The following is a 27,861-nucleotide window of genomic DNA, read 5'->3' on the forward strand; positions in this document are numbered from 1 at the left end:
CCAGCATTTTAATTAATAACGTAGTTGTCTAAACAGGCCACATACACAACACAAATTTTATTGAAATATTAGATACATAACGTATCCTCTGATATTATTGGTGTGTTCACTTTCATAATTCATCTTCTCCCTCCTTGTGGCTTTTTAGTTGCCTTCTTTTGGGTTTTAAAAGCTTCCCAATCATCGGACTTCCCATCATTTTTGTTTGATTATATGCCCTCTCTTTTGCTTGTATGTTGGCTTTGACTTCCTTTGTCAGCCACGGTTGTGTCACCTTGCCTTTAGAGTACTTATTCTTCATTGGGATGTATTTACCCTGTGCTTTCAAACAGCAGGATGAATTCTATCATAGTATTATGATATCGGTTGATATATTATGATATAGTCCATAGTATCGGTTAGTAGGTTCATAGGTCACACAGATACAATCAGGCGACGCAAGCTTATTCAAAGAAAATTTAATATTGAAGTCTGTACAATCATTAGCCACAGGAAAATAAGGTACAATAAAATTTTGAAAACCCGTCCATAACAAACACTGTCCCCCTTCCAGCTTAAAATCAGGCCACATTTCACAAGTTGGGCTGGAAGGACCTGTGACTGTGCTGTACCTCGAAGTAAAAAGTAATAACTTGCATATGCGGTCCAAACATTATCTACGATCTGAGGGATTGGCTCAGTGGACGGGCTCAGAGGCCTTCCGCAGGTGTTGAATGGGTTCCCTTCCTGGGTGCTGGCTCTGAGCCGAATTCTCCCCACGTTAGAAATATCCACTTACACCGGCAAGTTAATTTCATCATACTCCTGACACTGGCCAGAATGGAACATGAACCATATCCACACATTAATCATACTGGGACACTTTATTAATAATATTTATTATTATTATTATTATTATTATTATTATATTTTAAAATGCACTTTAAAAATATAGATGAGAATTTGGGATAAGGCAGGCTAACCATGGGTCAGGTCACCCACAACCCTGGTAACCTGTGTCTCCAAAGGTTTACTGACATCTCTGAATGTGAAGCCACATCACATCCAGCCTTACCCTAGCCTCCCATTTATACCAATCCTACATAATTTCTGTTCTTTACTGGGGAGGGACAGCACAGGAACAGTCCATTCATCCCATCAAGTCCATTCCAACCCCTTTACACAGATCCTCATTCCGGTTCTTCACGTCAATCAACTGCCTACCCACAGTTTCTACCACCTTGGCCACAGCCCAGAGATGGGGGGCACCTACAGCATCTCATTGGCCCACAGGCACAGCACTGTTTCTGGGTTGGTGGGAGGAAATCAGAGAAGATCCACAGGGAGGATGGGTAGAGTTTCTGAATCTCATGCTCACACACACGCAGAGAGCGCATAGCGGAGGTGGGGATCGGTTTGGGGGTAGCCAGTGGGTAAACACTCTGCCTGAAGGGTTGTCCTTAAAGGGGAGGTGGTGGTAGGGCGGTTAAAAAAAAGAGCCTCCTACCACCCAGGGACAAGCGCCCCTCTCGTTCCCCAAGGCTCCTGTCAGCTCAGGATATGCAAGTCTTCCCAGAGCTGGAAACAGAAGAGAACCCTCCCTTCTCTCACTCCACGTGAGACAGGCACCGTAACTCTGACAAACTAACCGCCAAGAGTCTAGAGTGATGCAACCCCGCCAGTCTTTCCTGCTCATCCCTTTATGCATCGGCCCTGCCCCCATCTTGGTGGATGCTCCCTTTCATAAAGTTCACTGCCCTTAATTGCCAACAGGTAAAAAAATGATTTAACATGCATTTGGCTGTTGGTGGGGGGGGGGGGGGGGGAAGGTGGAAGAAAGGCCATAAGTCTGGAGAAATCCCTGAAGTCATATACTTTGTATCCCTACTCACCTACAGAATCTGGTGAAGGGAGAATTAATCATAAGTAACTTCGGATGTATTAGGAACAAAATTGGAGTGGTCTCCTTGATACAATACAAATTTAAGCATTGCTGTCATGCCCAATAGATTCACTCCATTGGTAATAAGACACAACAACCACATATCTGAAACAGATTATGCAGTACTATTGTGTCATATTTAAATACATGAACTGTAATGCATATTGGATCTATTACACTGTATATCGATCCTTAAACCCAAATATCCTATTCAGTAGAATATTCTGGGATAACATATCTGATAAATACAACATACAAAATACAAAGGCCAAGGAATCCACTCCATTGGACAGAGATACTTATGTAACAAAATAATCTTATATCAGAAATGCTCCTGGTATTTTCTCCGAGACAGATGCCTGGGACATCGATGTCAATGTGGGATCCTGTCATTTTGTGCGCTTCCCCTCCACACTATCTGCGACATGCGTCAACTCCATCCCGAGTCCATCGCGGAAGGGTTTGCCATCACAGAAACAGGCGGCTGACGTTGTGATAGGGAAGTGGGGAAGTAGAGATGATGCTGGTCAAGGACAATGTTGTCGGGTGTTGAGAGTTCTTTGGAAGAAAGATAGAAAGGAGATTGAGCTGCAGAAAGGAATATTTGATGGTTAGGCAGAGTTAGCAAAAATTTAACACATTTGTCTATTAAATTAGGAAGGGGAGGGTGGGTCAGGTGACATAGTAAATGTAGTATATTTAGATTTTCAGAATGTGTTCAAAAAATTCCAACATAGGGTAGGGCTCAGAAGGCATATGCCATGCTTCCCTTTATTAGTCAAGACACTGAGTTGAAGAAACAGCAAGTTATATAGCGAGTTAACCATCTCCCAGGTTCGAGGACAGCTTCTACCACTCCTATTGAATGAACCCCTTGTATTTGACCTGGGCCTCAATCTACTTCATTGTTGCCCTGACACCTATTGTCAGAATCAAAATCAGATTTAACATTACTGGCATATGTCGTAAAATTTGTTGTTTTGCTGTAGCAGTAGAATGCAATACATAATAATAAAAACAGCAATTACAATGAGTATACGGAAAAAGAAATCAGTAGTGCCAAAAAAGGATAACATGAGGAAATGTTCAGGGGTTTATTGTCCACTCAAAACTCTAATGGTAGAGGATACCGCTTATCTGAGTCATTGCCTTTTGAAAATGTCCTAGATACTGGGGAGGCTAGTGCCCATGATAGAACTGACAGAGTTTATAACTTTCTGCAGCTTTTTTCAATCCTGCGCAGTGACCCCTCCAGAGCAGACAGTGATGCAACCTGCAAGAAAGCTCTATGTGGTACATCTGTAGAAATTTGCAAGAGTCTTTGGTGACTTACTAACTCCCCTCAAACTCCAAATGAAATATAGCACGAGAGAAAGCACCCTGTCTGGATACATCGCGGTTTGTCAAGCCAAATGCTCTGCCTGTGACCAGACACTAGAGAGTTGTGCTCACAGTGCAGCACATCACGGAAATCAGCCTCTCTTCCACTGGCTCTGTCGACACTTCCCGTTACCTTAGTGAGGCAGCCAGCATAATCAAAGAGCCCACTTACCCTGACATTCTCGCCTCTCCCTCTCCCATTGGGCAAAAGATACAAAACCCGGAAAGCACGTACCACCATGCTCAAGAACGGATTCTACCCCACTGTTATCAGATTACTCAACAGTCACCTGGATAAACTCCTGACTTCACAATCTACTCCATCGTGGCTCTTGAACCTCACTGTCTGCCTGCACGACACTTTGTCTGAAACAGTAATACTTTATATACCTTCTGTTGTTCCTTTGCCTTGTACTACCTCATTGCACTGTTGTAATGAAATTACCTGTATGGTTGGCGTGCAAATCAAAGATTTTCTCCATACTTTTGTATATCTGATGTTGGAATAATGTTTTTTAATGCTAAGATATTAGTTTGTACTTTTAATGCAAAAACTTTTCACAAAATGTGGTATAGATCGGTATAGATGTTACATAATTTTTCATTTTCCATTGGGTGAGTATTAGCATATGCATTAATTGGCCTTTTACTTTGTCAGGAATGATTTCGAGCTCATAGGACTAGATGTTTCGATCCTATGATAAACAGCTCTAAACCCAGGTGATAGCATAGAGATCTTGAGGTGGGGCTTGGTGGGTGGCAGATGCTTCCCAGGGGTCATCAGGTGGGCAACCCCCTTCTTAGATGCCTTAGCTTAAGTAAACAGTGCCAGCCTCTGCATATTCTCCATCTTCGTCTTGGCCTCAGTCTGCTCTTTAGTTCACATGCTCTGTATCTGTTCCTTTGTCTGAACTTTAAAATAAACAATCGTAAAACAACGCATTTTCACATTGTGGGACTCCTAAAAAATCACCAGATCCTCCACTGACAACAATAAACTGATCTGCCGATTGACTGTTTACTTACAGTCAGTGGCCGCTTTATTAACTACACCTGTACACCTGCTCGTCAACGCAAACATCCAATCTGCCAATCCTGTGGCAGCAACTCAATGCATAAAAGCGTGCAGACATTCAGTTGTTGTTCAGACCAAGCATCAGCGTGGGGGAGGAAATGTGATCTAAGTGAATTTCACCACTGGAGCCAGACGGCATGGTTTGAGTAACTCAGGAACTGCTGTTCTCCTGGGATTTTCACGCACAACAGTCTCTAAAAGTTTACAGAGGATGGTGCAGAAAAAATAAAATATCCAGTGAGTGGCAGATCTGTGGGCAAAAACACCTTGTTAACGAGAGAGGTCAGAGGAGAATGGCCAGACTGGTTCAAACTGACAGGAAGGTGACAGTAGCTTATATGGTGTTGTGCAGAGGAACTTTGAAGTGGATGGGCTACAGCAGTAGAAGAATACAGATGTATCTGCAGTAGCCACTTTATTAGGTACAGGAGCCAGATAAAGAAATGATCACTGAGGAAAACTGCTGTTATCGAGAGCCAGACAAGGTGAGGGTGCTGGCAAACAATTAGGAGCCAGTGGTCGTTGAGATGGTGGGGTGGGGACGGAGTGGGAGAGGGGCAGCGGGATGGGGGTGAGGGTTAGAGTGACAGTGGGAGGTGGGGAAAGATGCCTAAGCTGGGAGCTGGGTGGGTGGGCAGCAGCAGGGGGATTAGTCTGGTTACTCAGTCTTCCCTACCTGGAACAAGATGTCTCGCCGTCAGTGGCTAAATGACCTCCTGGAGAACAGAGAGTCTCTGTGATCGAGAGGATTCCTCTTGTTGGCAGCAACTTTGCAACCAGGGTTTGATCTTTTCTCTGCGTGGAGAGAGAGGGCATAGAGTCAGTCAGGTGCAAAACATCCGAAGAGCAGACATACCCACGGTGGGGTGGGGGTTGACGAGGGAAGCGTGTGGGAGTAGGAGAGTGGACGGGATTTACCTGATGGCAAAAATCACCAAGACCAGCACGATAAAGATCACGAGTCCCACAGAAATTCCTGCAGGGAACAAAATCAAAATCTATCAGCGGTAGTTCACTCTTTAACAGAGCGGAGGGAGGGAGGTGGCAGAAGTAAGAATGGTGAATAGAGGGAGGGGTGGGGGAAGAGACGGATGCTGGTGTGGGTGGGGGGTGGGAAATTCAAACAGGTGGGAGGGAGCGGAATGGCTGGGGAGTGCTGGAGAAAGAATGACAGCGGGTGAGTGGAGAGTGGAACGACAAGCGGGGAGGGTTAGAGGGATGATGGGAGGAGGGGGTGGGAGGAGTGTGTAGAGGGACTTATACTTGTAAACCAGAACTACGAACAATAATCCAAGTACAGTCTCACCAAGTGTAAAGCGATTTCTTGATGACTTTACGCCCACGTTGGTATTGTTTTTGTGACTTCCTATCCCTGGGAAGAGAAGCAGAGATACGATCGGCAGTGATTTTTCTCCACTGTCCCGGAGCCCTCTTCCAAAGGCACTCTGACCATCCCTCAGTGGGACAGCCCCATAACCCTCAATGTCCCCAAACATGCCAGACCCGCTGCTTCGGGAGGTTAAGGTTCAGCTTGTCAGCAGTGGACACGGCCTGGTTGTTTGCAGACAAGGCCCACTTTGCCCCCCCCCCCCACACCCCCTCAACCTCCAACAGCATCGTTAGGAGTTCTGTGTCAGGAAGGCAGCATCAAGGATCCTCAGCAATGAGGCCATGACATCTTTTCTCTCTGCCACACCAACACCCTTGAATGGAAAATCCTACAGAAAGTAGTGGATACAGTCCAGTCCATCTGCACAGAGCGTTAAGAACATAAGAAATAGGAACAGGAGTAGGCTATCTGGCCCATCGAGCCTGCTCCACCACTCAATAAGAACATGGCTGATCTGGCCACGGACTAATCTCCACCTACCTGCCCTTAATCCCACTGCTATGCAAAGATCTATCCAATCTTGTTTTAAATGTATTTACCGAGGTAGCCTCCACTGCTTCATTGGGCAGAGAATTCCACAGATTCACCACTCTCTGGGAAAACCAGTTCCTCCTTATCTCTGTCTGAAATCTACTCCCCCAAATTTTGAGGCCATGTCCCCTAGTTCTAGTCTCACTTACCAGTGGAAACAACATTATTGCCTCTATCTTATCTATCCCTTTCATAATTTTATATGCTTCTATATTATCTCCCCTCATTCTTCTGTATTCCAGCGAGTCCAGTCCCTGGAGACTCAGTCTCTGCTCAGTCTAATGCCCCTCTGGTGAACCTCCTCCATATGGTCTCCAAAGCCAATATATCCTTCCTCAAGTAAGGAGACGAGAACCGCACGCAGTACTCCAGGTGCGGCCTCGCCAGTACCCTGTACAGTTGAAGTATAACCTTCCTGCTCTTAAATTCAATTCCTCTAACAGTGAAGACCAACATTTCATTTGCCTTCTTGAGAGCCTGCTGCACCTGAACACCAACCTTTTGTGATTCATGCACAAGCACTGCCAAATCCCTCTGCACGGCAGCATGCTACATTTTTTTAACCATTTAAATAATAACCTGCTCTTTCATTTTTCCTCCCAAAGTGGATGACCTCGCATTTACCAACATTGTACTCCATCTGCCAGACCCTTGCCCACTCACTTAATCTCTCTGCAGATTCACCGTATCTTTGCACAATTTGCTTTTCCACTCAAATTAGCATCATCAGCAAACTTAGATACACTACACTCAGTCCCCTCTTCCAGATCGTGAGTGAATGTATATCATTAACAATTGCAGGCCCAGAACCGAACACTGTGGCACACTGCTCACCACTGATTACCAACCAGAGTAACGCCCATATATCCCAACTCTCAGTTTTCTATTAGACAACCAGTCCTCTATCCATGCTAATACCTCACCTCCAACTCTATGCATCCTTATCTTACGGTTAAGTCTTTTATGTGGCACCTCATCAAACGCCTTATGGAAATCCAAGTAAAATAACACTCACCTGTTCCCCTCTGTCCACCACTTCCTCAGCACTACCTACTCCTCCGCCCATCATATCATCCATAAACTTTTCCACAAAGCCATCAATTCCATTATCCAAATAACTGACAAACAATGTGAAGAGTAACAGTCCCAATACTGACCCCTGAGGAACACCACTAGTCACTGGTAGACAACCAGAAAAGGCCCATTTATTCCCAATCACTGACTCCTTCCTGCCTGTTGGCTATTCCCATGCCAGTATCTTTCCCGTACTACCACAGGATTTTATCTTGTTAAACAGCTTCATGTGTGGCACCTTATCAAATGCCTTCTGAAGATCCAAGTAAATGACAGCCACTGCCTCTCCTTTGTCCACCCTGCCTGTACTTCATCAAAGAATTATACACAAATTATTTGTGTTGCTACTGTGATTGTCATAGAGAAGCACAGCACAGAAACAGGCCCTTCAGCCCATCTAGTCCATGCTGAGTATTTAAACTGCCTACCCCCATCAACCTGCACCGGGACCATAGCTCTCCATACCCTCCTCCCCCCATCCATGTACCTATTCAAACTTCTCTTAAATGTTGAAATCGAGCTCGCATGCACCACTTGTGCAGGCAGCTCTTTCCACACGCTCACAACCCTCCGAGTGAAGAGGTTTCCCCTCAAGGTCCCCTTAAACTTTTCACCTTTCACCCTTAACCCATGACCTCTGGCTGCAGTTCACCCAACGTCAGTGGAAAAAGTTTGCTGGCATTTACCCTATCTGTAATTTCATATACCTCTATCAAATCTCCTCTCAATCTTCTACATTCTGGGGAATAAAGCTGATACCTGTTCAGTCTTCCCATGGATCTCAGGTCCCCCAGACCTGGCAATATCGTTGTAAATTTTCTCTTTCATTATTCCAGTATCTCACTATTCTTGTGCTCAGGGCAATGAACTGCACTTGACTTTCAAGCTTTTTTCCTCTCACTTTAGACCTATGCCCTCTGGATTCAGACTCTCCTGTCCAAGGGAAAAGACATTTCTACAACCCTCAATGTCCCCAAAGACCAGGCCACCCACCTCGTCATGGCCTGAAGAAGCAATGTGCCTGCTAATTTCTCGAGTGGGTGTATGGTTAAGGTATGGTTAAGGGAGTTTACCGGTGGAAAGGAAGGAAATGAGTGAGAGTGAGAGAGAAAGAGTAATAGAGGGGGCAGAGAGTGTGGGGATAGAGAGATATGGGAGAGAGAGGTCGGGGGAGATAGACATAGGGTAAGAGAGACAGGGAAGAGAGAGGATGGGGAAAGAGATACAGTGGGAACAGAGAAAGAGTGGGAAAATAGAGAAAGGGATGGGGAGAGAGAATAGGGGAGAGCGAGAGAGAGAGAGAGAGGGAGAAAAAGAGAGATGGGAGATGGAGAGAGGGTGGGGAGGGAAGACAGAGAGGTGGCAGAAAGTGGGGGAACAGGGAGTGGAAAGAGGGGGTGTGGGGGAGAGATACGGGAGAGACAGATGGGGTGAGAGGTAGAGGCAGACAAGTATGGGGAGAGAGATAGAGAAGATAGGGAAGAGAGAGATATAGGACAGAGAGGGTAGAGAGAGAGACAGGGTGGGGAGAGAGGGAAAGAAAGGGAAGAGAGAGATAGGGGTCAGGGAGAGTGGGGGTGTGGGAGAAGGACAGCAAGAGAGAGGGAGGGACAGAGAGGGGGTGGGGGAGAGAGGACAGAGAGGTGGGAGAAAGTCATGGTAGAGAAGGAGAGGAAAGAAAGCGTGGGGATAGGGAGTGTGAGCAGTGGAGAGTGAGAGGAGAGAGAGGGAGAGCATGTGGGGGAAGAATGCGTGTGGGGAGAGAGGGTGTGAGAGAGGGGGAGAGGAATGGGTAACAGAAAGGAGAGGGGGGGAGATGGGGAAGGTGGGCAGAGGGAGAGAGAAAGAATCCATAGAGAGAAAGAGATGGGTGGAAAGTGAGGAAGAGAGAGTGTGTAGAGAGAAGGGGAGAGGCAGGGCGAAAGAGGGAGAGAGAGGGGTGGAGGGAGGGGCGGAGACATGGGGGGTTATGGTGGAGAGAGATGGGAGAGAGAGTGTGGGGAGAGAGGAGTGAGGAGAGAGCAAGAGGGGAGAGAGATGAGCAAAGAGATAAATGGGGAGACGGAGAGTTGGGGGAGAGTGAGGGAGTGAGTTAGGGTGGGAGGTAGAGGTGAGAGAGAGGAGATGGAGGACAGCGAGGGTGGGGGATAAAGTTGTAAGCTATTCAGTCTTTCCACGGATTCCAGGTCCTCCAGACCTGGCAACATCGTTGTATCTCACCAGACTTGTGTTCAGGGCAATGGACTGCACTTGACTTTCAAATTTTTCCCCTCTCGCCTTAAAACAATGCCATCTAGTTTTAGACTCTCTGTCCTGGGGAAAAGACTGTAACCATTCACTTCATCGATGCCCGTCAATGCTATAAAGATCTACAAGATCTTCAGCCTCAGTCCTATCGAGTCTTCCCTTGTATCTCAATGCCTCACATTTCTGTCAATATCATTTCTGCCACCCATTCCCCTCTCCAGCTTATTGAAATCCCTCCTGTGTGTGGATACCCAGAACTACACACCATAATCCAAATGCAGTCTCACCGTCTGTAATATGACCTCCAGAGTCCTTTATCTCCTCGTCAGTATTGTTCATATGATTTTCTATCCCTGTGGAGAGGAGCAGAGATCCGATTGTCAGTGAGGTCTCTTGGCCGTCCCGGGGCCCTCCTCCATCGTCAGTCTGACCATCCCTCAATGAGACATTTCCACAACCCTCAATGTCCCCAAAGACCAGGCCACCCACCTCGTCTCTGGCCTGAAGAAGCAATATGCCTGCTAATTTCTCAAGGGGGGGTGGTTAAGGGAGTTTAGGGGTGGAAAGGAAAGGGATGAGTGAGAGTGAGAGAGAGAGAGAAAGACAGGGGGGAAGAGTTTGACAAGAGAGAGGGTGTGGAGGGACAGAGATACGGGAGACAGAGGCAAGGTGAGAGAGATAGGGAAGAAAAAGGATGGGGAGAGAGATACAGTGGGAACAGAAAGAAAGGGTGGGAAGATAGAGAGATGGGGAGAGTGAGAAAGAGACAGAGAGATGGGGGTGAAAAAGAGAGAGAGAGATGGGGAGAGATGTACAAAGAGAGGCTGGGGAGGGGGAGAGAGAGTGAGGAGGGAGAAAGAGGGGGAAGAGGAAGTGGAAAGAGAGGGTGTGTGGGGGAGAGGTACAGAAGAGACAGATGGGGAGAGCGAAGTAAGGGGGACAGGTATGGGGAGAGAGAGATAGGGAAGGGGAGAACAAGGCCAGAGAGAGGAAGGGGATGAGTGAGAGCAAGAGAGAGAGGGTGTGGGGAGACAGATATATGGGAGAGAGAGGTAGGGGAAGAGAGAGTTTGGGAAGAGAGAGGGTGGGGGAGATATATGGTGGGAACAGAGAGACAGGTTGGGAAGACAGAGAAAGGGATGGGGAGACAGAAAAGGGGAGACCGAGAGAGAGAAAAAGAGAGGAGAGAGGGAGGTGAGATAGGGAGAGATCTCGGGGAGTGAGAGAGGTGAGAGGGAGAGGGAGGAGAGAGGGGGAGCGATGGTGGGGAGGGAGTGGGTGGGATTGGGGGGAGAGACGGAGGAGAGAGATCTGTGATAGAGAGATAGCGGGATAGAATGAGGGGAGACAGATGTGGGGGAGAGAAGGATAGTAGGACAGAGAGAGGAGAAAGTCTGGAAAGAGAGAAGATGGAGGAAGAGGATTGGTGAAGAGAGTGAGTGGGGTGAAGGAGAGCATGGAAGAGAGAGGAAGGGTGCCGAAAGAAAGAGGATGGGGGAGAGATAGTGGGGGAGAGTGAGAGGGAGAGAGTGTTGATAGAGGAAGAAGTGGTACGAGAGAAAGAGTGGGAGAGGGGGAAAGGGAAAGAGAGACAGAGGAGAGTGTAAGAGAGAGTGAAACGGAAGGGGAGAGACAGGGAAAGAGGGGGTGGGAGAGTGATAGGGGAGGGGAGTGAGAGGGGGAAGAAAGATAGAAGGTGCAGAGAGAAGTGTGGGTTGGGGGAGTGGGGCGTTGGAGAGAGAAGGTAGGGAAGAGAGGAGTGAGACAGTAAGGCAAGGGGAGAGGGTGGGAAGAGAGTGTGTGGGGAGAGGGGTGGGAGAGATATGCAAAGAGACAGGGTGGGGGAGGGGGAGAGAAAAAAGGGAGAGAGATACAGAATGGATAGGAAGAGAGGGAGGGGAGAGGGGGATAGAGGGTTGAGAGAGGGGGAGATAGAAGGCGGAGAGAGATAGATGGGAAGAGGGTGAGAGAGAGAGATGGGGATGGAGGAACAAGAGAGGGGTGGGGAAGAGGAGAGAAAGAGAGGTTGGGTGAGAGATGGAATGAGGGACAGTGTGAGAGAGAGGATATGGGAGGTAGAGGGTGGGGAAGACGGGGTAGTGGGAGATGGGGTGGGTCGGAATCAGGGGGTTGGGAGGGGGAGGGACGGTTGATGGAGAGAGTGGGTTGAGAGAATGTGTAGGGAGAGATGGGGCAGAGAGAGTGTGGGAGAGAGATGAGGAGTTACAAAAAAGGGAGGGAAGATATCGGGGAGAGGGAGAGGAGGGTAGAAAGAGGGGAGGGGAGAGAGGGGGAGAGAGGGTGGAGAGTGCAGTGAGGACAGAAGGAGAGGGAGGAAAGGGGGAGAGAGAAGGGAGGAGAGAAAGGGGAGAGGGAAGGGGAGAGAAAGGGGAGAGGGAAGGGGAGAGAAAGGGGAGAGGGAAGGGGAGAGAAAGGGGAGAGGGAAGGGGAGAGAAAGGGGAGAGGGAAGGGGAGAGAAAGGGGAGAGAGGGAAGGGGAGAGAAGGGGGTAAGAGAAGGGAGAAGGTGGGGGAGAGCGAGATGGGTCGAGGGGTGAGAAAGAGATGGAGAGAGAGGGGGAGAGTGGGTGGAATGAGGGAGGGGAGGGAGAGAGATATGGAGACAGAGAGGGGAGGGTGAGAAGAGGGTAGACGGAGAATGAAAGAGTTTGCGGAGAGAGATATGAGGAGAGGGGGAGAGAGAGTGGGGAGAGATGGGTGGGAGAGACGAGAGAGATAGATGAGGTTGAACAAGATGGGGATAGAGAGAGTGGGGAGAGAGGAGAGGTTGAGTGAGAGATGGAGCAAGGGATGGTGTGTGAGAGAGGGTATGGGAGGCAGAGAATGGGGAGGGAGAGGGTAGCAGGAGGGTGGGGTCAGAATCAGGGTGTGAGAGATGGTTGATGGAGAGAGTGGGGTGAGAGTGTGTGGGAGAGGGAGGGTGCAGAGAGAGAGTGTAGGGATAAAGTAGTGGGAGAGAAATGGGGAAAGTTAGAAAAGGGAGGGGGAGATATAGGGTTAGAGAGAGAGGGGGGAGAGCACCGGTGGAAGGGGGAGATGGATGGGGAGAGTGTGTGGGGAAGAGAGAGTGGAGGAAGAGGGAGAGAGGGAGAGAGGGAGGGGGAGGGGGAGATGGATGGGGAGAGAGTGTGGGGGAAGAGTGAGAGGGGGAGGGGAGAGGGTAGAGAAGGGGTGGTAGAGAGGTGGGAGAGAGGAGTGGGGGAAATGGGGAGGGGTGAGGGGTAGGGAGATGGGTTAGGGGAGAGAGAAGGAAGAGAGAGAGATGGGGAGACAGAGAGGGTGAGCAAGAGATGGGGGCTGGGTGAACAAGAGGGGTGGGGAGAGGAGAGAGAGAGAAGTTGGGTGAGAGATGGAGCAAGGTATTAATGTTGTTAAAATGTATGTTCTCCCCAAATTTTTATACTTATTTCAATCTATCCCAATTTTTATTCCTAAATCTTTTTTTGATTCCTTAGACTCTATTATTTTGTCATATCTGTGGCAGAATAAGCGCTCTAGAATTAATAAAATCCACCTCCAAAAATCTAAAAAAGAGGGTGGCATGGCTTTACCTAACTTTCGCTTATATTACTGGGCAGCTAATATACGTTGTGCTGCCTTCTGGTCTTTCTTCCACGGTCAACCCGAGTGCCCTAACTGGGTGGCAATGGAGTTGAGCTCCACTAAAGAACTATCTATATCTGCACTTCTTGGCTCTGCACTCCCTAGTAGTCTGCCCAGATCAATAGCTAATCCTCTTGTTAGACACACTTTGCGTATATGGGCTCAGTTCAGGAAATGCTATGGTTTCCAGGGGTTTTCCGTTTCTAGCCCTGTCGCACATAATCACCTTTTTTTACCTACTACGTACGATTCAGCATTCCATGTTTGGTACAGGAAGGGCATTAGACATTTTGAAGATCTCTTCATTGATAATCGCTTCGCTTCTTTTCAGCAGCTCTCCGTTAAGTTCAACCTGCCTAACGCTCACTTTTTCAGATATCTCCAAATCCGACACTTTACTGCTCCTTTAATTCCTAACTTTCCTGAAATGCCTGCAAAAAATGCTATGGACCTATTTCTTTCCATTACTCCACTAGGTAAAGGTTTAATATCAATTATCCGAGATAAACTAGCAGCCTTACGACGGGCCCCTGTGGATAAAATTAAAATGGCCTGGGAGCAGGATTTAAATATCTCCTTATCCGAGGAGAGCTGGGACTCAGTTCTCAAATCGGTTAACTCAACCTCCCTTTGTGCTCGCCATTGCCTCTTACAGTTTAAGATTGTTCATAGAGCCCATATGTCTAAATCTAAACTATCTCGATTCTACATTAGTCCGCTCTGTGATAAATGCAAGAGGGGCGTGGCCTCTCTCATCCATATGTACTGGTTCTGTCCTAGCTTGGAGAAATTCTGGAAAGATGTCTTCACTACATTATCGGGTATTCTGAACCAGCACCTAGAACCTAACCCCTTAATTGCTCTGTTCAGTTTTTGGGGCGAGACAGATTTATGTCTGGGTCCGACCAAATGCCGAATACTATCCTTTGCCTCTCTCCTGGCGAGACGCTTGATCCTCCTTAGATGGAGAGATGTTGCCCCGCCCACTCATGCGCAATGGCTTAACGACATTATGGCCTGCTTGGACCTCGAAAAAATTCATTATTCAGTTCTTAATTCGGATCTAAAGTTCCATAAGGTCTGGGGACCTTTTAACGAGTACTTTCATAACCTTCCTCTTGACTAGGGTTTTTTTTTCTTTTTTTTCTTCTTTTCGGTCCCTTGCTTTCAGCTCCCTTTTTTTTCTGGTAGTAGTGCAGTGAGGACAGATGGGGAGGGAGGGAAGGGGGAGAGAAAGGGGAGAGAGGGAAGGGGAGAGCGAGATGGGGCGAGGGGTGAGAAAGAGATGGAGAGAGAGGGGGAGAGAGAAAGGGGAGACAGAGAGGTGAGGGTGAGGTAGGGAGCAGAGAGTAGTGACGGTGGGGAGAGAGGGGTGGGAGAGAGATGGGGAGAGAGAGAAAAGGGAGAGAGATACAGAATGGATAGGAAGAGAGGGAGGGGAGAGGGGGATAGAGGGTTGAGAGGGGAGAGGGGGAGATAGAAGGCAGAGAGAGATAGATGGGGAGAGGGTGAGAGAGAGATGGGGGATGGAGGAACAAGAGAGGAGTGGGGAAGAGGAGAGAAAGAGAGGTTGGGTGAGAGGTTGGAACGAGGGACAGTATGAGAGAGAGGATATGGGAGGAAGAGGGTGGGGAAGACGGGGCAGTGGGAGATGGGGTGGGGTCAGAATCAGGGGGTTGAGAGGGGGAGGGACGGTTGATGGAGAGAGTGGGTTGAGAGAATGTGTAGGGAGAGAGGGGGCAGAGAGAGTGTGGGAGAGAGATGAGGAGTTACAAAAAAGGGAGGGAAGATATAGGGGAGAGGGAGAGGAGGGTAGAAAGAGGGGAGGGGAGAGAGGGGGAGAGAGAGGGAGGAGTGCAGTGAGGACAGATGGGGAGGGAGGGAAGGGGGAGAGAAAGGGGAGAGAGGGAAGGGGAGAGCGAGATGGGGCGAGGGGTGAGAAAGAGATGGAGAGAGAGGGGGAGAGTGGGTGGAATGAGGGAGGAGAGGGAGAGAGATATGGAGACAGAGAGGGGAGGGTGAGAAGAGGGTAGACGGAGAATGAAAGAGTTTGCGGAGAGAGATATGAGGAGAGGGGGAGAGAGAGTGGGGAGAGATGGGTGGGAGAGATGAGAGAGATAGATGAGGTTGAACAAGATGGGGATAGAGAGAGTGGGGAGAGAGGAGAGGTTGGGTGAGAGATGGAGCAAGGGATGGTGTGTGAGAGAGGGTATGGGAGGCAGAGAATGGGGAGGGAGAGGGTAGCAGGAGGGTGGGGTCAGAATCAGGGTGTGAGAGATGGTTGATGGAGAGAGTGGGGTGAGAGTGTGTGGGAGAGGGAGGGTGCAGAGAGAGAGTGTAGGGATAAAGTAGTGGGAGAGAAATGGGGAAAGTTAGAAAAGGGAGGGGGAGATATAGGGTTAGAGAGAGAGGGGGGAGAGCACCGGCGGAAGGGGGAGATGGACGGGGAGAGAGTGTGGGGAAGAGAGTGGAGGAAGAGGGAGAGAGGGAGGGGGAGAGCGTAGAGAAGGGGTGGTAGAGAGGTGGGAGAGAGGAGTGGGGGAAATGGGGAGGGGTGAGGGGTAGGGAGATGGGTTAGGGGAGAGAGAAGGAAGAGAGAGAGATGGGGAGACAGAGAGGGTGAGCAAGAGATGGGGGCTGGGTGAACAAGAGGGGTGGGGAGAGGAGAGAGAGAGAAGTTGGGTGAGAGATGGAGCAAGGTATTAATGTTGTTAAAATGTATGTTCTCCCCAAATTTTTATACTTATTTCAATCTATCCCAATTTTTATTCCTAAATCTTTTTTTGATTCCTTAGACTCTATTATTTTGTCATATCTGTGGCAGAATAAGCGCTCTAGAATTAATAAAATCCACCTCCAAAAATCTAAAAAAGAGGGTGGCATGGCTTTACCTAACTTTCGCTTATATTACTGGGCAGCTAATATACGTTGTGCTGCCTTCTGGTCTTTCTTCCACGGTCAACCCGAGTGCCCTAACTGGGTGGCAATGGAGTTGAGCTCCACTAAAGAACTATCTATATCTGCACTTCTTGGCTCTGCACTCCCTAGTAGTCTGCCCAGATCAATAGCTAATCCTCTTGTTAGACACACTTTGCGTATATGGGCTCAGTTCAGGAAATGCTATGGTTTCCAGGGGTTTTCCGTTTCTAGCCCTGTCGCACATAATCACCTTTTTTTACCTACTACGTACGATTCAGCATTCCATGTTTGGTACAGGAAGGGCATTAGACATTTTGAAGATCTCTTCATTGATAATCGCTTCGCTTCTTTTCAGCAGCTCTCCGTTAAGTTCAACCTGCCTAACGCTCACTTTTTCAGATATCTCCAAATCCGACACTTTACTGCTCCTTTAATTCCTAACTTTCCTGAAATGCCTGCAAAAAATGCTATGGACCTATTTCTTTCCATTACTCCACTAGGTAAAGGTTTAATATCAATTATCCGAGATAAACTAGCAGCCTTACGACGGGCCCCTGTGGATAAAATTAAAATGGCCTGGGAGCAGGATTTAAATATCTCCTTATCCGAGGAGAGCTGGGACTCAGTTCTCAAATCGGTTAACTCAACCTCCCTTTGTGCTCGCCATTGCCTCTTACAGTTTAAGATTGTTCATAGAGCCCATATGTCTAAATCTAAACTATCTCGATTCTACATTAGTCCGCTCTGTGATAAATGCAAGAGGGGCGTGGCCTCTCTCATCCATATGTACTGGTTCTGTCCTAGCTTGGAGAAATTCTGGAAAGATGTCTTCACTACATTATCGGGTATTCTGAACCAGCACCTAGAACCTAACCCCTTAATTGCTCTGTTCAGTTTTTGGGGCGAGACAGATTTATGTCTGGGTCCGACCAAATGCCGAATACTATCCTTTGCCTCTCTCCTGGCGAGACGCTTGATCCTCCTTAGATGGAGAGATGTTGCCCCGCCCACTCATGCGCAATGGCTTAACGACATTATGGCCTGCTTGGACCTCGAAAAAATTCATTATTCAGTTCTTAATTCGGATCTAAAGTTCCATAAGGTCTGGGGACCTTTTAACGAGTACTTTCATAACCTTCCTCTTGACTAGGGTTTTTTTTTCTTTTTTTTCTTCTTTTCGGTCCCTTGCTTTCAGCTCCCTTTTTTTTTCTGGTAGTAGGCATTATTATCCTCTGTTACTAAGTGTATTCACAGTCTGGGAGTTTGACTGTCCGGACTTATACTCTTTATACTGTGTGGTGGTTGGTCTGGAGTTGTTGTTGTTTTTTTCTTGTGTTGTGGGGCTTGGGGAGGACACTAAGCTCACTTGTCTTTAATTTAGGTGCTTTTTTGTTAAATTCTCTTCCTTTGTAGCATATTGTTATTGTATGCTTAATCTTGCACTGTATTAATGCTCCTCATTGGGATTTGGGGTTTTTAATTTTGTAAAATGTTTTAAAAAACTAATAAAAAAAAAATTTTTAAAAAGAGATGGAGCAAGGGACAGGGTGTGAGAGAGGGTAGGGGAGGTAGAGAGTGGGGAAAGAGAGGGCAGCAGGAGAGAGGATGGGGTAAGAATCGGGGGTGGGAGGGAGAGAGACTGTTGATGGAGAGAGTGCAGTGAAGGAGCATGTGGGGACAGGGAGGGTGCAGAGAGAAAGTGGTGGGAGAGAGATAGGGAGAGACAGAAAATGGAGGTGGAGAGAGGTGGGGAGAGGGGGGAGAGAGATAGAAGGTGCAGAGAGAAGTGTGGGTTGGGGGAGTGGGGTGTTGGAGAGAGAAGGTAGAGAAGAGAGGAGTGAGACAGTAAGGCAAGGGGAGAGGGGTGGGAGAGAGATGCAAAGAGACAGGGTGGAGACAGAGATGGGGATAGAGCTGGGGGAGTGGGAGAGAGGAGGGGGAGAGAGAAAGGGGAGACAGAGAGGTGAGGGTGAGGTAGGGAGCAGAGAGTAGTGACGGTGGGGAGAGAGGGGTGGGAGAGAGATGGGGAGAGAGAGAAAAGGGAGAGAGATACAGAATGGATAGGAAGAGAGGGAGGGGAGAGGGGGATAGAGGGTTGAGAGGGGAGAGGGGGAGATAGAAGGCAGAGAGAGATAGATGGGGAGAGGGTGAGAGAGAGATGGGGGATGGAGGAACAAGAGAGGAGTGGGGAAGAGGAGAGAAAGAGAGGTTGGGTGAGAGGTTGGAACGAGGGACAGTATGAGAGAGAGGATATGGGAGGAAGAGGGTGGGGAAAACGGGGCAGTGGGAGATGGGGTGGGGTCAGAATCAGGGGGTTGAGAGGGGGAGGGACGGTTGATGGAGAGAGTGGGTTGAGAGAATGTGTAGGGAGAGAGGGGGCAGAGAGAGTGTGGGAGAGAGATGAGGAGTTACAAAAAAGGGAGGGAAGATATAGGGGAGAGGGAGAGGAGGGTAGAAAGAGGGGAGGGGAGAGAGGGGGAGAGAGAGGGAGGAGTGCAGTGAGGACAGATGGGGAGGGAGGGAAGGGGGAGAGAAAGGGGAGAGAGGGAAGGGGAGAGCGAGATGGGGCGAGGGGTGAGAAAGAGATGGAGAGAGAGGGGGAGAGTGGGTGGAATGAGGGAGGAGAGGGAGAGAGATATGGAGACAGAGAGGGGAGGGTGAGAAGAGGGTAGACGGAGAATGAAAGAGTTTGCGGAGAGAGATATGAGGAGAGGGGGAGAGAGAGTGGGGAGAGATGGGTGGGAGAGACGAGAGAGATAGATGAGGTTGAACAAGATGGGGATAGAGAGAGTGGGGAGAGAGGAGAGGTTGGGTGAGAGATGGAGCAAGGGATGGTGTGTGAGAGAGGGTATGGGAGGCAGAGAATGGGGAGGGAGAGGGTAGCAGGAGGGTGGGGTCAGAATCAGGGTGTGAGAGATGGTTGATGGAGAGAGTGGGGTGAGAGTGTGTGGGAGAGGGAGGGTGCAGAGAGAGAGTGTAGGGATAAAGTAGTGGGAGAGAAATGGGGAAAGTTAGAAAAGGGAGGGGGAGATATAGGGTTAGAGAGAGAGGGGGGAGAGCACCGGCGGAAGGGGGAGATGGACGGGGAGAGAGTGTGGGGAAGAGAGTGGAGGAAGAGGGAGAGAGGGAGGGGGAGAGCGTAGAGAAGGGGTGGTAGAGAGGTGGGAGAGAGGAGTGGGGGAAATGGGGAGGGGTGAGGGGTAGGGAGATGGGTTAGGGGAGAGAGAAGGAAGAGAGAGAGATGGGGAGACAGAGAGGGTGAGCAAGAGATGGGGGCTGGGTGAACAAGAGGGGTGGGGAGAGGAGAGAGAGAGAAGTTGGGTGAGAGATGGAGCAAGGTATTAATGTTGTTAAAATGTATGTTCTCCCCAAATTTTTATACTTATTTCAATCTATCCCAATTTTTATTCCTAAATCTTTTTTTGATTCCTTAGACTCTATTATTTTGTCATATCTGTGGCAGAATAAGCGCTCTAGAATTAATAAAATCCACCTCCAAAAATCTAAAAAAGAGGGTGGCATGGCTTTACCTAACTTTCGCTTATATTACTGGGCAGCTAATATACGTTGTGCTGCCTTCTGGTCTTTCTTCCACGGTCAACCCGAGTGCCCTAACTGGGTGGCAATGGAGTTGAGCTCCACTAAAGAACTATCTATATCTGCACTTCTTGGCTCTGCACTCCCTAGTAGTCTGCCCAGATCAATAGCTAATCCTCTTGTTAGACACACTTTGCGTATATGGGCTCAGTTCAGGAAATGCTATGGTTTCCAGGGGTTTTCCGTTTCTAGCCCTGTCGCACATAATCACCTTTTTTTACCTACTACGTACGATTCAGCATTCCATGTTTGGTACAGGAAGGGCATTAGACATTTTGAAGATCTCTTCATTGATAATCGCTTCGCTTCTTTTCAGCAGCTCTCCATTAAGTTCAACCTGCCTAACGCTCACTTTTTCAGATATCTCCAAATCCGACACTTTACTGCTCCTTTAATTCCTAACTTTCCTGAAATGCCTGCAAAAAATGCTATGGACCTATTTCTTTCCATTACTCCACTAGGTAAAGGTTTAATATCAATTATCCGAGATAAACTAGCAGCCTTACGACGGGCCCCTGTGGATAAAATTAAAATGGCCTGGGAGCAGGATTTAAATATCTCCTTATCCGAGGAGAGCTGGGACTCAGTTCTCAAATCGGTTAACTCAACCTCCCTTTGTACTCGCCATTGCCTCTTACAGTTTAAGATTGTTCATAGAGCCCATATGTCTAAATCTAAACTATCTCGATTCTACATTAGTCCGCTCTGTGATAAATGCAAGAGGGGCGTGGCCTCTCTCATCCATATGTACTGGTTCTGTCCTAGCTTGGAGAAATTCTGGAAAGATGTCTTCACTACATTATTGGGTATTCTGAACCAGCACCTAGAACCTAACCCCTTAATTGCTCTGTTCAGTTTTTGGGGCGAGACAGATTTATGTCTGGGTCCGACCAAATGCCGAATACTATCCTTTGCCTCTCTCCTGGCGAGACGCTTGATCCTCCTTAGATGGAGAGATGTTGCCCCGCCCACTCATGCGCAATGGCTTAACGACATTATGGCCTGCTTGGACCTCGAAAAAATTCATTATTCAGTTCTTAATTCGGATCTAAAGTTCCATAAGGTCTGGGGACCTTTTAACGAGTACTTTCATAACCTTCCTCTTGACTAGGGTTTTTTTTTCTTTTTTTTCTTCTTTTCGGTCCCTTGCTTTCAGCTCCCTTTTTTTTCTGGTAGTAGGCATTATTATCCTCTGTTACTAAGTGTATTCACAGTCTGGGAGTTTGACTGTCCGGACTTATACTCTTTATACTGTGTGGTGGTTGGTCTGGAGTTGTTGTTGTTTTTTTCTTGTGTTGTGGGGCTTGGGGAGGACACTAAGCTCACTTGTCTTTAATTTAGGTGCTTTTTTGTTAAATTCTCTTCCTTTGTAGCATATTGTTATTGTATGCTTAATCTTGCACTGTATTAATGCTCCTCATTGGGATTTGGGGTTTTTAATTTTGTAAAATGTTTTAAAAAACTAATTAAAAAAATTTTTTTTAAAAAGAGATGGAGCAAGGGACAGGGTGTGAGAGAGGGTAGGGGAGGTAGAGAGTGGGGAAAGAGAGGGCAGCAGGAGAGAGGATGGGGTAAGAATCGGGGGTGGGAGGGAGAGAGACTGTTGATGGAGAGAGTGCGGTGAAGGAGCATGTGGGGACAGCGAGGGTGAAGAGAGAAAGTGGTGGGAGAGAGATAGGAAGAGACAGAAAATGGAGGTGGAGAGAGGTGGGGAGAGAGGGGGGGGAGTGAGGGGCGAGAGAATCAGGGAGAGAAAGGGGATGAGAGGCAGGACAGAGAGGGATAAAATGGGAAGGGAAGTGAGGGTGTGGACAGAGGCTTGTGAGATAAGAGGGTGGGGCAGTGACATGGGAGAGAGAGAGGGAGAATGTTGGTGGAGAGAGAGTGTGGGGAGAGTGTCGGTGGGGGAGAGATGGGGAGAGAGAGGGTGGAGTGAGAGATGGGGAGAGATCAGGAGAGAGGGCGGAGAGTGGGAGTGGTAGAGGGTGGTGGGAGAGAGGGTGGGGTCAGATGGGGGAAGTGAGGGTTGGTGGGAGACAGAGGGGTGAGAGAGGGTGGGGAGAGAGCAGATGCAGAGAGAAAAGGTGGGACAAGAGAGAGGTGGGGAGAGAGTGGTGGGAGAGAGGGAAAGGGAAGAGAGATTGTGGAGAAGGAGGGGGAAGAGTGGAGTAGAGAGAGGAGAGAAAGGGACAGAGATGTGGAGGCAGAGAGTTGAGAGTGAGCTAAGGGGAGAGAGTTAATGATAGAAGTTGGGGAGAAGCAGGGGAGAGTGTTATGGGGAGAGGGTGGAGGATTGAGGGTGGGGAGAGAGATGGGGAGGGGAAGAAGAGAGGGTTGAAGGGGAGAGGGGAGAGAGAGGGGTGGGTGAGGGGAGGAGAGGTATGGAGAGACAGGGAGGGAGAGAGTGGGGAGGGAGACGGACTGAGGAGAGTGTGTGGTCAGAGGCAGGAGAGAAGGATAGAGAGTGGGAGAGAGAGGGTGGGGAGAGGAGGGGAGAGAGGGGTGGGTGAGACGGTGGAGGCAGAGAGAGGGGGTAGGGAGTGGGGTTGGAGAGACAGGGTGGCAATAGAGAAGGTGCAGAGAGGGGAGGAGGTAGAGAGAGGGGGAGAGAGCAGAGGGTGGGTGGGGAGAGATGTTGTGGAGGAGGGAGAAAGGGTGCGGGGTGACAGCGCAGTGAGGGGGAGAGGAGAAGAGAAAGAGGGATAGAGGGGGAGGGGGAGAGGACAGGGACAGGGTGGTGGGAGAGATGGTGAAGAGAGTGGGGTTGGAGAGATTGGGTTGAAGAGAGACAGAGGGGAGGGAGGGGTGAGGGTGGAGGAAGAGAGGGGAGAGAGCAGGGGAGTGAGAGAGGGGTAGAGATGGGGAGGCAGAGAATTGAGAGTGAGCAAGGGAAAGGGTTAATGAGAGGTTGGGGGGTGGAGAACAGGATGGGGAGGGGAGAGAGAAAAGGAGATAGAGAGGGTGGGGAGAGAGATGGGGAGGGGAGAGAGAGCAGACAGGTGGGGTGGAAAGGGTGAGTGAGGGTTGGGGAGAAAGGGAAGTAGAGAGTGAGGGATAGAGAGGGGTGGATAGAGAGAGGGACTGGGGGAGTATGGGGTAAGAGGCAGGAGAAAGGGATAGAGTGGGAGAGAGGAAGGGTGGGAAGAGAGGGAGGGGAGAGAGAGAGTGGTGGGATTGACAGTGGAGGGAGAGTGAGAGGGAGAGAGTGGGTTGAAGAGAGAGGGTGGGGAGAGAGAAGGTGTGGAAAGTGGGGGAGAGGAGGGAGAGATGGTGGGAGAGAGAGTGGAGAGTGGGTAGAGAGAGACATTCTGGAGAGATGGGGAAGAGAGGAGAACCAGGGCGAAAGAGGAGGAGGAATGAGAGGGGACGGGTTAGAGAGGCGGGGGGAGAGGGGGGAGGGGGGAAAAGAGAGAGGTGGGGAGAGAGATCAGCCACGCTCTTATTGAATGGCTGAGCAGGTTCCACAGACCCGATGGCTACTCCTGCTCCTATTTCTTATGTTCTTATATTCTTAGGGAATGGAGAGAGAGAGGGAGATGGGGAGAGAGAGTGTGTGAGGATGGTTTCAGGAAGGAGAATTGATGGGGACAAAGAGAGGGAGATGAGAGTGAGTGATGAGGGAAGTGACCAGGTGAAAGTGGGTGAGGGTGTGGTGAAGAGCGAGGGTGTAGGGGGATTGTGGAGGAAGGAGAGGGTATAGAGTGAGGAGGAGTAGGAGAAGGCATCAATGGAAAGCGGATGAGAAGAGTGCGAGGGGACGGGACTTTGAGTGGGGAAACAAAGGAGCACTAGCAAAGGAAGGGTAATAGGCAGAGTTGGGGAGTGGGGCATTGAGGGAGTTCAGGTCTAAGGTGACTACTACACTGGAAGATGAGACTCACCATTTATTATTATACGTTTCTCCACGTTACCCTGTAAGAAAAGAGATACGAGGGTTGATAAACTCACCACACAACTGGTCATCAAGGAACGAGGGTGATAAGGGGTTCATGCGAGGGAAGCCATGCGAAGGGTGTGGGACAGTGAGGGTGGGGAATGGGAACAGATACTGGGGGAGAGAAGTAACTGACATTAAAAGGAGGGCTCAGGAGAGGTGGCGGGGAGACAATACACACCGATTTTATGCTCGGTTCACATATGTATTCAATGGTATGGCAACCACGGATTGTGAAGTTCTTGTCTGGCGTAAAGTTAGTTATTGGTAGAGAAAAGTTATTTTGGACAATAACTGGTTTGTTCTGTGATGGAAAGGGAGACAGAGAAAACAGTCGTTAAGAAAACAAGCTCTGCTCACTTGCCCTGTCACCACCCCCCCTCCCAAAATCCCCTTTCCTTCCCAGGTCTAGCAGGGTCCAGTACAGAGCACAAAGGGGCCATGCTGGCTTATGTTACCCATCTACGTCAATCCCGTTCGCTCACATCAGGACCACTTTCAAATTTAACTGCCCCTAATGCCTCTTAAATGTAGTAATTATATCTGAAACTACCACCTCCTCTGGCCGTCATCCAAAATATAAACCACGGCCTGTATTAAAAGAAAAACCTACCCATTGGATCTCCTTAAATCTCTTTCATCTCAACATGCCCTCCCCTTAATGATACCCTCCAGGAAAAACTCTTTGTCCATCTGCCCTGTCTTCTGAAATTTAGGATTGGGAAGTTACGTACAAGTAATACAAGATGCTGTTGAGGCCACAATTGGATTAGTGCGCCCAATCTGAGCACCATGTTGGAGGAAAGATGTTATTAAATTAGGAAGAGTCCAGGGAGGATTTACCAGGGCGTGCCTGGAGTTGGGAGCTTGAATTATAACAATCGTTTGCTTACATAAGAACATGTTTAAATCTTTAAATCATTGGCAAAATTGGCCATACACCCATCAGGCATCCTTCGATCATCATCGCCCCTCCCGTTACCCCACAACACGAAGCCATTCACACCAACGTCCCGTAACTCAACACTGTCTCTCATCACAGGATGGTAAGGAACAGGTCTCGACGAGGACACTTACATTAATTGTGGCCATCAGAATATCACATGACAGATTATATGCAGATAAGTTTACCACCATTTCCGATGATGGACTACACCGATATGTTGTATTTAATATTTCTACATATTCCCCTGTAAAATAAACAGACACACAAGTGTATGATAAGATGGATTCTTGGCCTCACACCCTACCTCGTTATGATCTTGCACTTTCTCAGTACTTTTTACACTTGATATTGTTTTAGCTTGTCCTGCCACAATGTACTGTGATCTGACCAGTGCCCAAGACAAGATTTTCACTATACATGTGACAGTACAGAAACAATTTCTGATGCTGTTCAAAATTCAAAGTAAATTTACTATCAAAGTACACATGTCACCATACCCAACCATTCATTATCTTATGGACATCCTTAATAAATCCATAATAATAATAACAATCTAAATAGAATCAATGAAAGGCCACACCAACTGGGCATTCGACCAGTGGGTAAAAGACACCAAACTATGTAATTACAAAAAAAGTAAATATAAATAAATAAGCAATTAACTATCAAGAACATGAGATGAAGAGTCCTTGAAAGTGAGTCCAGAGATTGTGGGAACATTTCAATGATGGGGCAAATGACGTTGAAGAAATTGATTCAAAAGCCTGATGATTGAGGGGTAATAACTGTTCCTGGTGCTGGTAGTGTGAGTCCTGAGCCTCCTGTACCTCCTTCCTGATGGGAGGAGTGAGTTTGTCCTGGGTGATTGGGATCCCTGATGATGGGTGCTGCTATCCGGGAACAACACTACGTGTAGGTATGCTCAATGACTTTACCCAGAAGACCATAAAACCATAAGATATAGGACCAGAATTTGGCCATTTATTTACTCCATCGGGCTTGAGTCAACATTTCGTTATGGCTGATCTATTTTTCCTCTCAGGCCCAATCTCCTGCCTTCTCCCCGTATCTCTTCGGGCCCTGACGAATCAAGAATCAATCTGCCTTGAATATCTGTAAAGACATGACTCCACAGCCACCTGTAGCAACAAATTCCACAGACGGACTGAGCCGTATTCACAACTTTTTGTGGGATTTTCCATTCAAAGGAATTGGTGTTTCCATACCATGCTGTGATTGCAGCGAGGTATACAAGAACATTCCAGATTCCACCTACTCTCTGGATAAAGAGGTTTCACCTCAGAATCCCCATTGAGGTGAGGGGAGAGAGGGAAGCAAAGGGGAGGGAAGGGAAGGTGATATTAGGGTGAGGGGACAGAGGGGGAGTGGGAGAGAGGGAAGTGAGAGAGGTTAGATGGGTGGAGGGGAATGAGGGAATAGGAAGAGGGTAGGGAGAGAGGGAAGTGAGGGAGGTGAGGGGGAAATCGAGAGAGGGCAGTGAAGGAGGGGTAGAGTGGGAAGCCAGGGAGTGTAGATGGGGAGAGAGGGCAGCTAGGGAGGGAAGAGGGTGGAGTGGTGTAATGGAGTGAGGTGGGGGAGGTACAGAGGAACACACATAAAATTCTGGAAAAACTCAACAGGTCAGGCAATGGAAATGAGTTGTTGCTGAAGGAATCGGAGGCAACCAAGGCAGGTGGCATTCGTTGGCTCCTGAACACTACCTCTATGTTTTTATAAATCTTATACAGATATTATTTTTAACATACAGATTTTGATGTACATATATTTATATATATTTTATGTTTTGTGGATATATATACAAATGTAAATATTTAATATACATTATATCTATTATGTGTGTTTTATGTATATATTGCTCTTAATATATTTTATATCCATTTAGATTTTTAATTTATTTGTATATATGTATATTGTTTATATACCTACATATATATTACATGTTTTATTTATGTGTATGTGTGTATATATACATCTATATCTTTTGCGTGCGTGTGTGAGTGAGTGAGTGGGAGGGTAGATGGGGGAGAGAGGTGAGGAAGAGAAGAGGGGGAGGGGAGAGATGCAAGTCAGGGAGGGTAGATGGGGTTAAAAGAGAGAAGCGACGGAGGGGAGAGGATAGAGTAGTGTGTTGGAGCGAGGGACGGAGATTCGGAGGAACACACACAAACTTCTGGAGGAAATCAACAGATCAGGCATTGGAAATCAATGGACGTTTCGGGCCGTCTCTACAACCTATGGCTTCGGAGGCGGCCGGGACAGGTCGCGTTCGCTGCCTCTCCCGCCGCCGGGTAGTGGTGGGCGGGAACCGATCCTTCATACAAAGCCCGAAACCCCCGTCTCCTCTCCTTCCCTCACCGGCCCACCAGCTGATATCCCAATACGAGCCTCTCTCCCCAGCCACATTCTCCACCTCGGGATCCCTCCCAAGCAGAGCCGAAAGCCGGGGCGGGTGGAGGGTGAGGATCGGGTATTTGGAAGGAAAGGGTCCTGGTTCAGCTCTCACCGACGGCAGCTCCTCACCTTTGACTGGCACCTCCGTGGAGCGACCGATCAACATTATTAGTAATATCGCAGAGCTCTTCCGAGGGAGATCCATATTGTATGACTGAATTGATGATGCAAGATTGTAATGCTTTAACTCGCTTGATCCAGCACTGACTCGAAAAAACTGGTTAATCAGTGTGATGTAAGATTATGACGTCTTATATTGAGTCATTTCCGCATTCGTGTGAGATTTTCAGTCAGAATTAGTTTTATTATTGTTCATTTAGCAGCAGCGATATAATGCAACGCATAATACAGAAGGAAAAAGGATAGTAGTAAGCCAATTACAGTAAGTATATATGTATATTAAATAGTTAGATTTTAAATAGTGCAAAACAGAAATAATACATGAAACAGGGAGGCAGCATGGCCTCCACTATTGTCAAAATGAATCCAAACTCGGGTTGGAGGAACAACACCTTATATACCGGCTGGGTAGCCTCCAACCTGATGGCATGAACATTGACTTCTCTAACTTACGTTAATGCCCCTCCTCCCCTTCTTACCCCATCCCTGACATATTTCGTTGTTTGCCTGTTCTCCATCTCCCCCTGGTGCTCCCCCCACCCCCCTCCTTTCGTTCTCCTGAGGCCTCCCGTCCCATGATCCTTTCCCTTCTCCAGCTCTGTATCACTTTCGCCAATCACCTTTCCAGCTCTT

General features: G+C 48.2%; 1 protein-coding gene across 1 annotated transcript; it reads right to left on the reverse strand.

Moving 5' to 3' along the window:
- Positions 1–442: 442 nt before the first annotated feature.
- Positions 443–27,330, reverse strand: LOC140715814 (uncharacterized). Its single transcript, XM_073028211.1, has 9 exons — positions 27,178–27,330; positions 24,768–24,880; positions 23,872–23,994; positions 23,638–23,668; positions 9,906–9,971; positions 5,683–5,748; positions 5,295–5,352; positions 5,053–5,171; positions 443–2,509 (listed from the first exon to the last, which is right to left on the reverse strand). Exons 1-8 carry the CDS (start codon positions 27,251–27,253, stop codon positions 5,081–5,083), a joined length of 624 nt encoding a protein of 207 aa, XP_072884312.1. The 5' UTR covers positions 27,254–27,330; the 3' UTR covers positions 443–2,509; positions 5,053–5,080.
- Positions 27,331–27,861: the final 531 nt, after the last annotated feature.

Source organism: Hemitrygon akajei, chromosome 24 (genome assembly GCF_048418815.1).
Source record: "Hemitrygon akajei chromosome 24, sHemAka1.3, whole genome shotgun sequence".
In the NCBI taxonomy this organism is placed as follows: Eukaryota; Metazoa; Chordata; class Chondrichthyes; order Myliobatiformes; family Dasyatidae; genus Hemitrygon; species Hemitrygon akajei.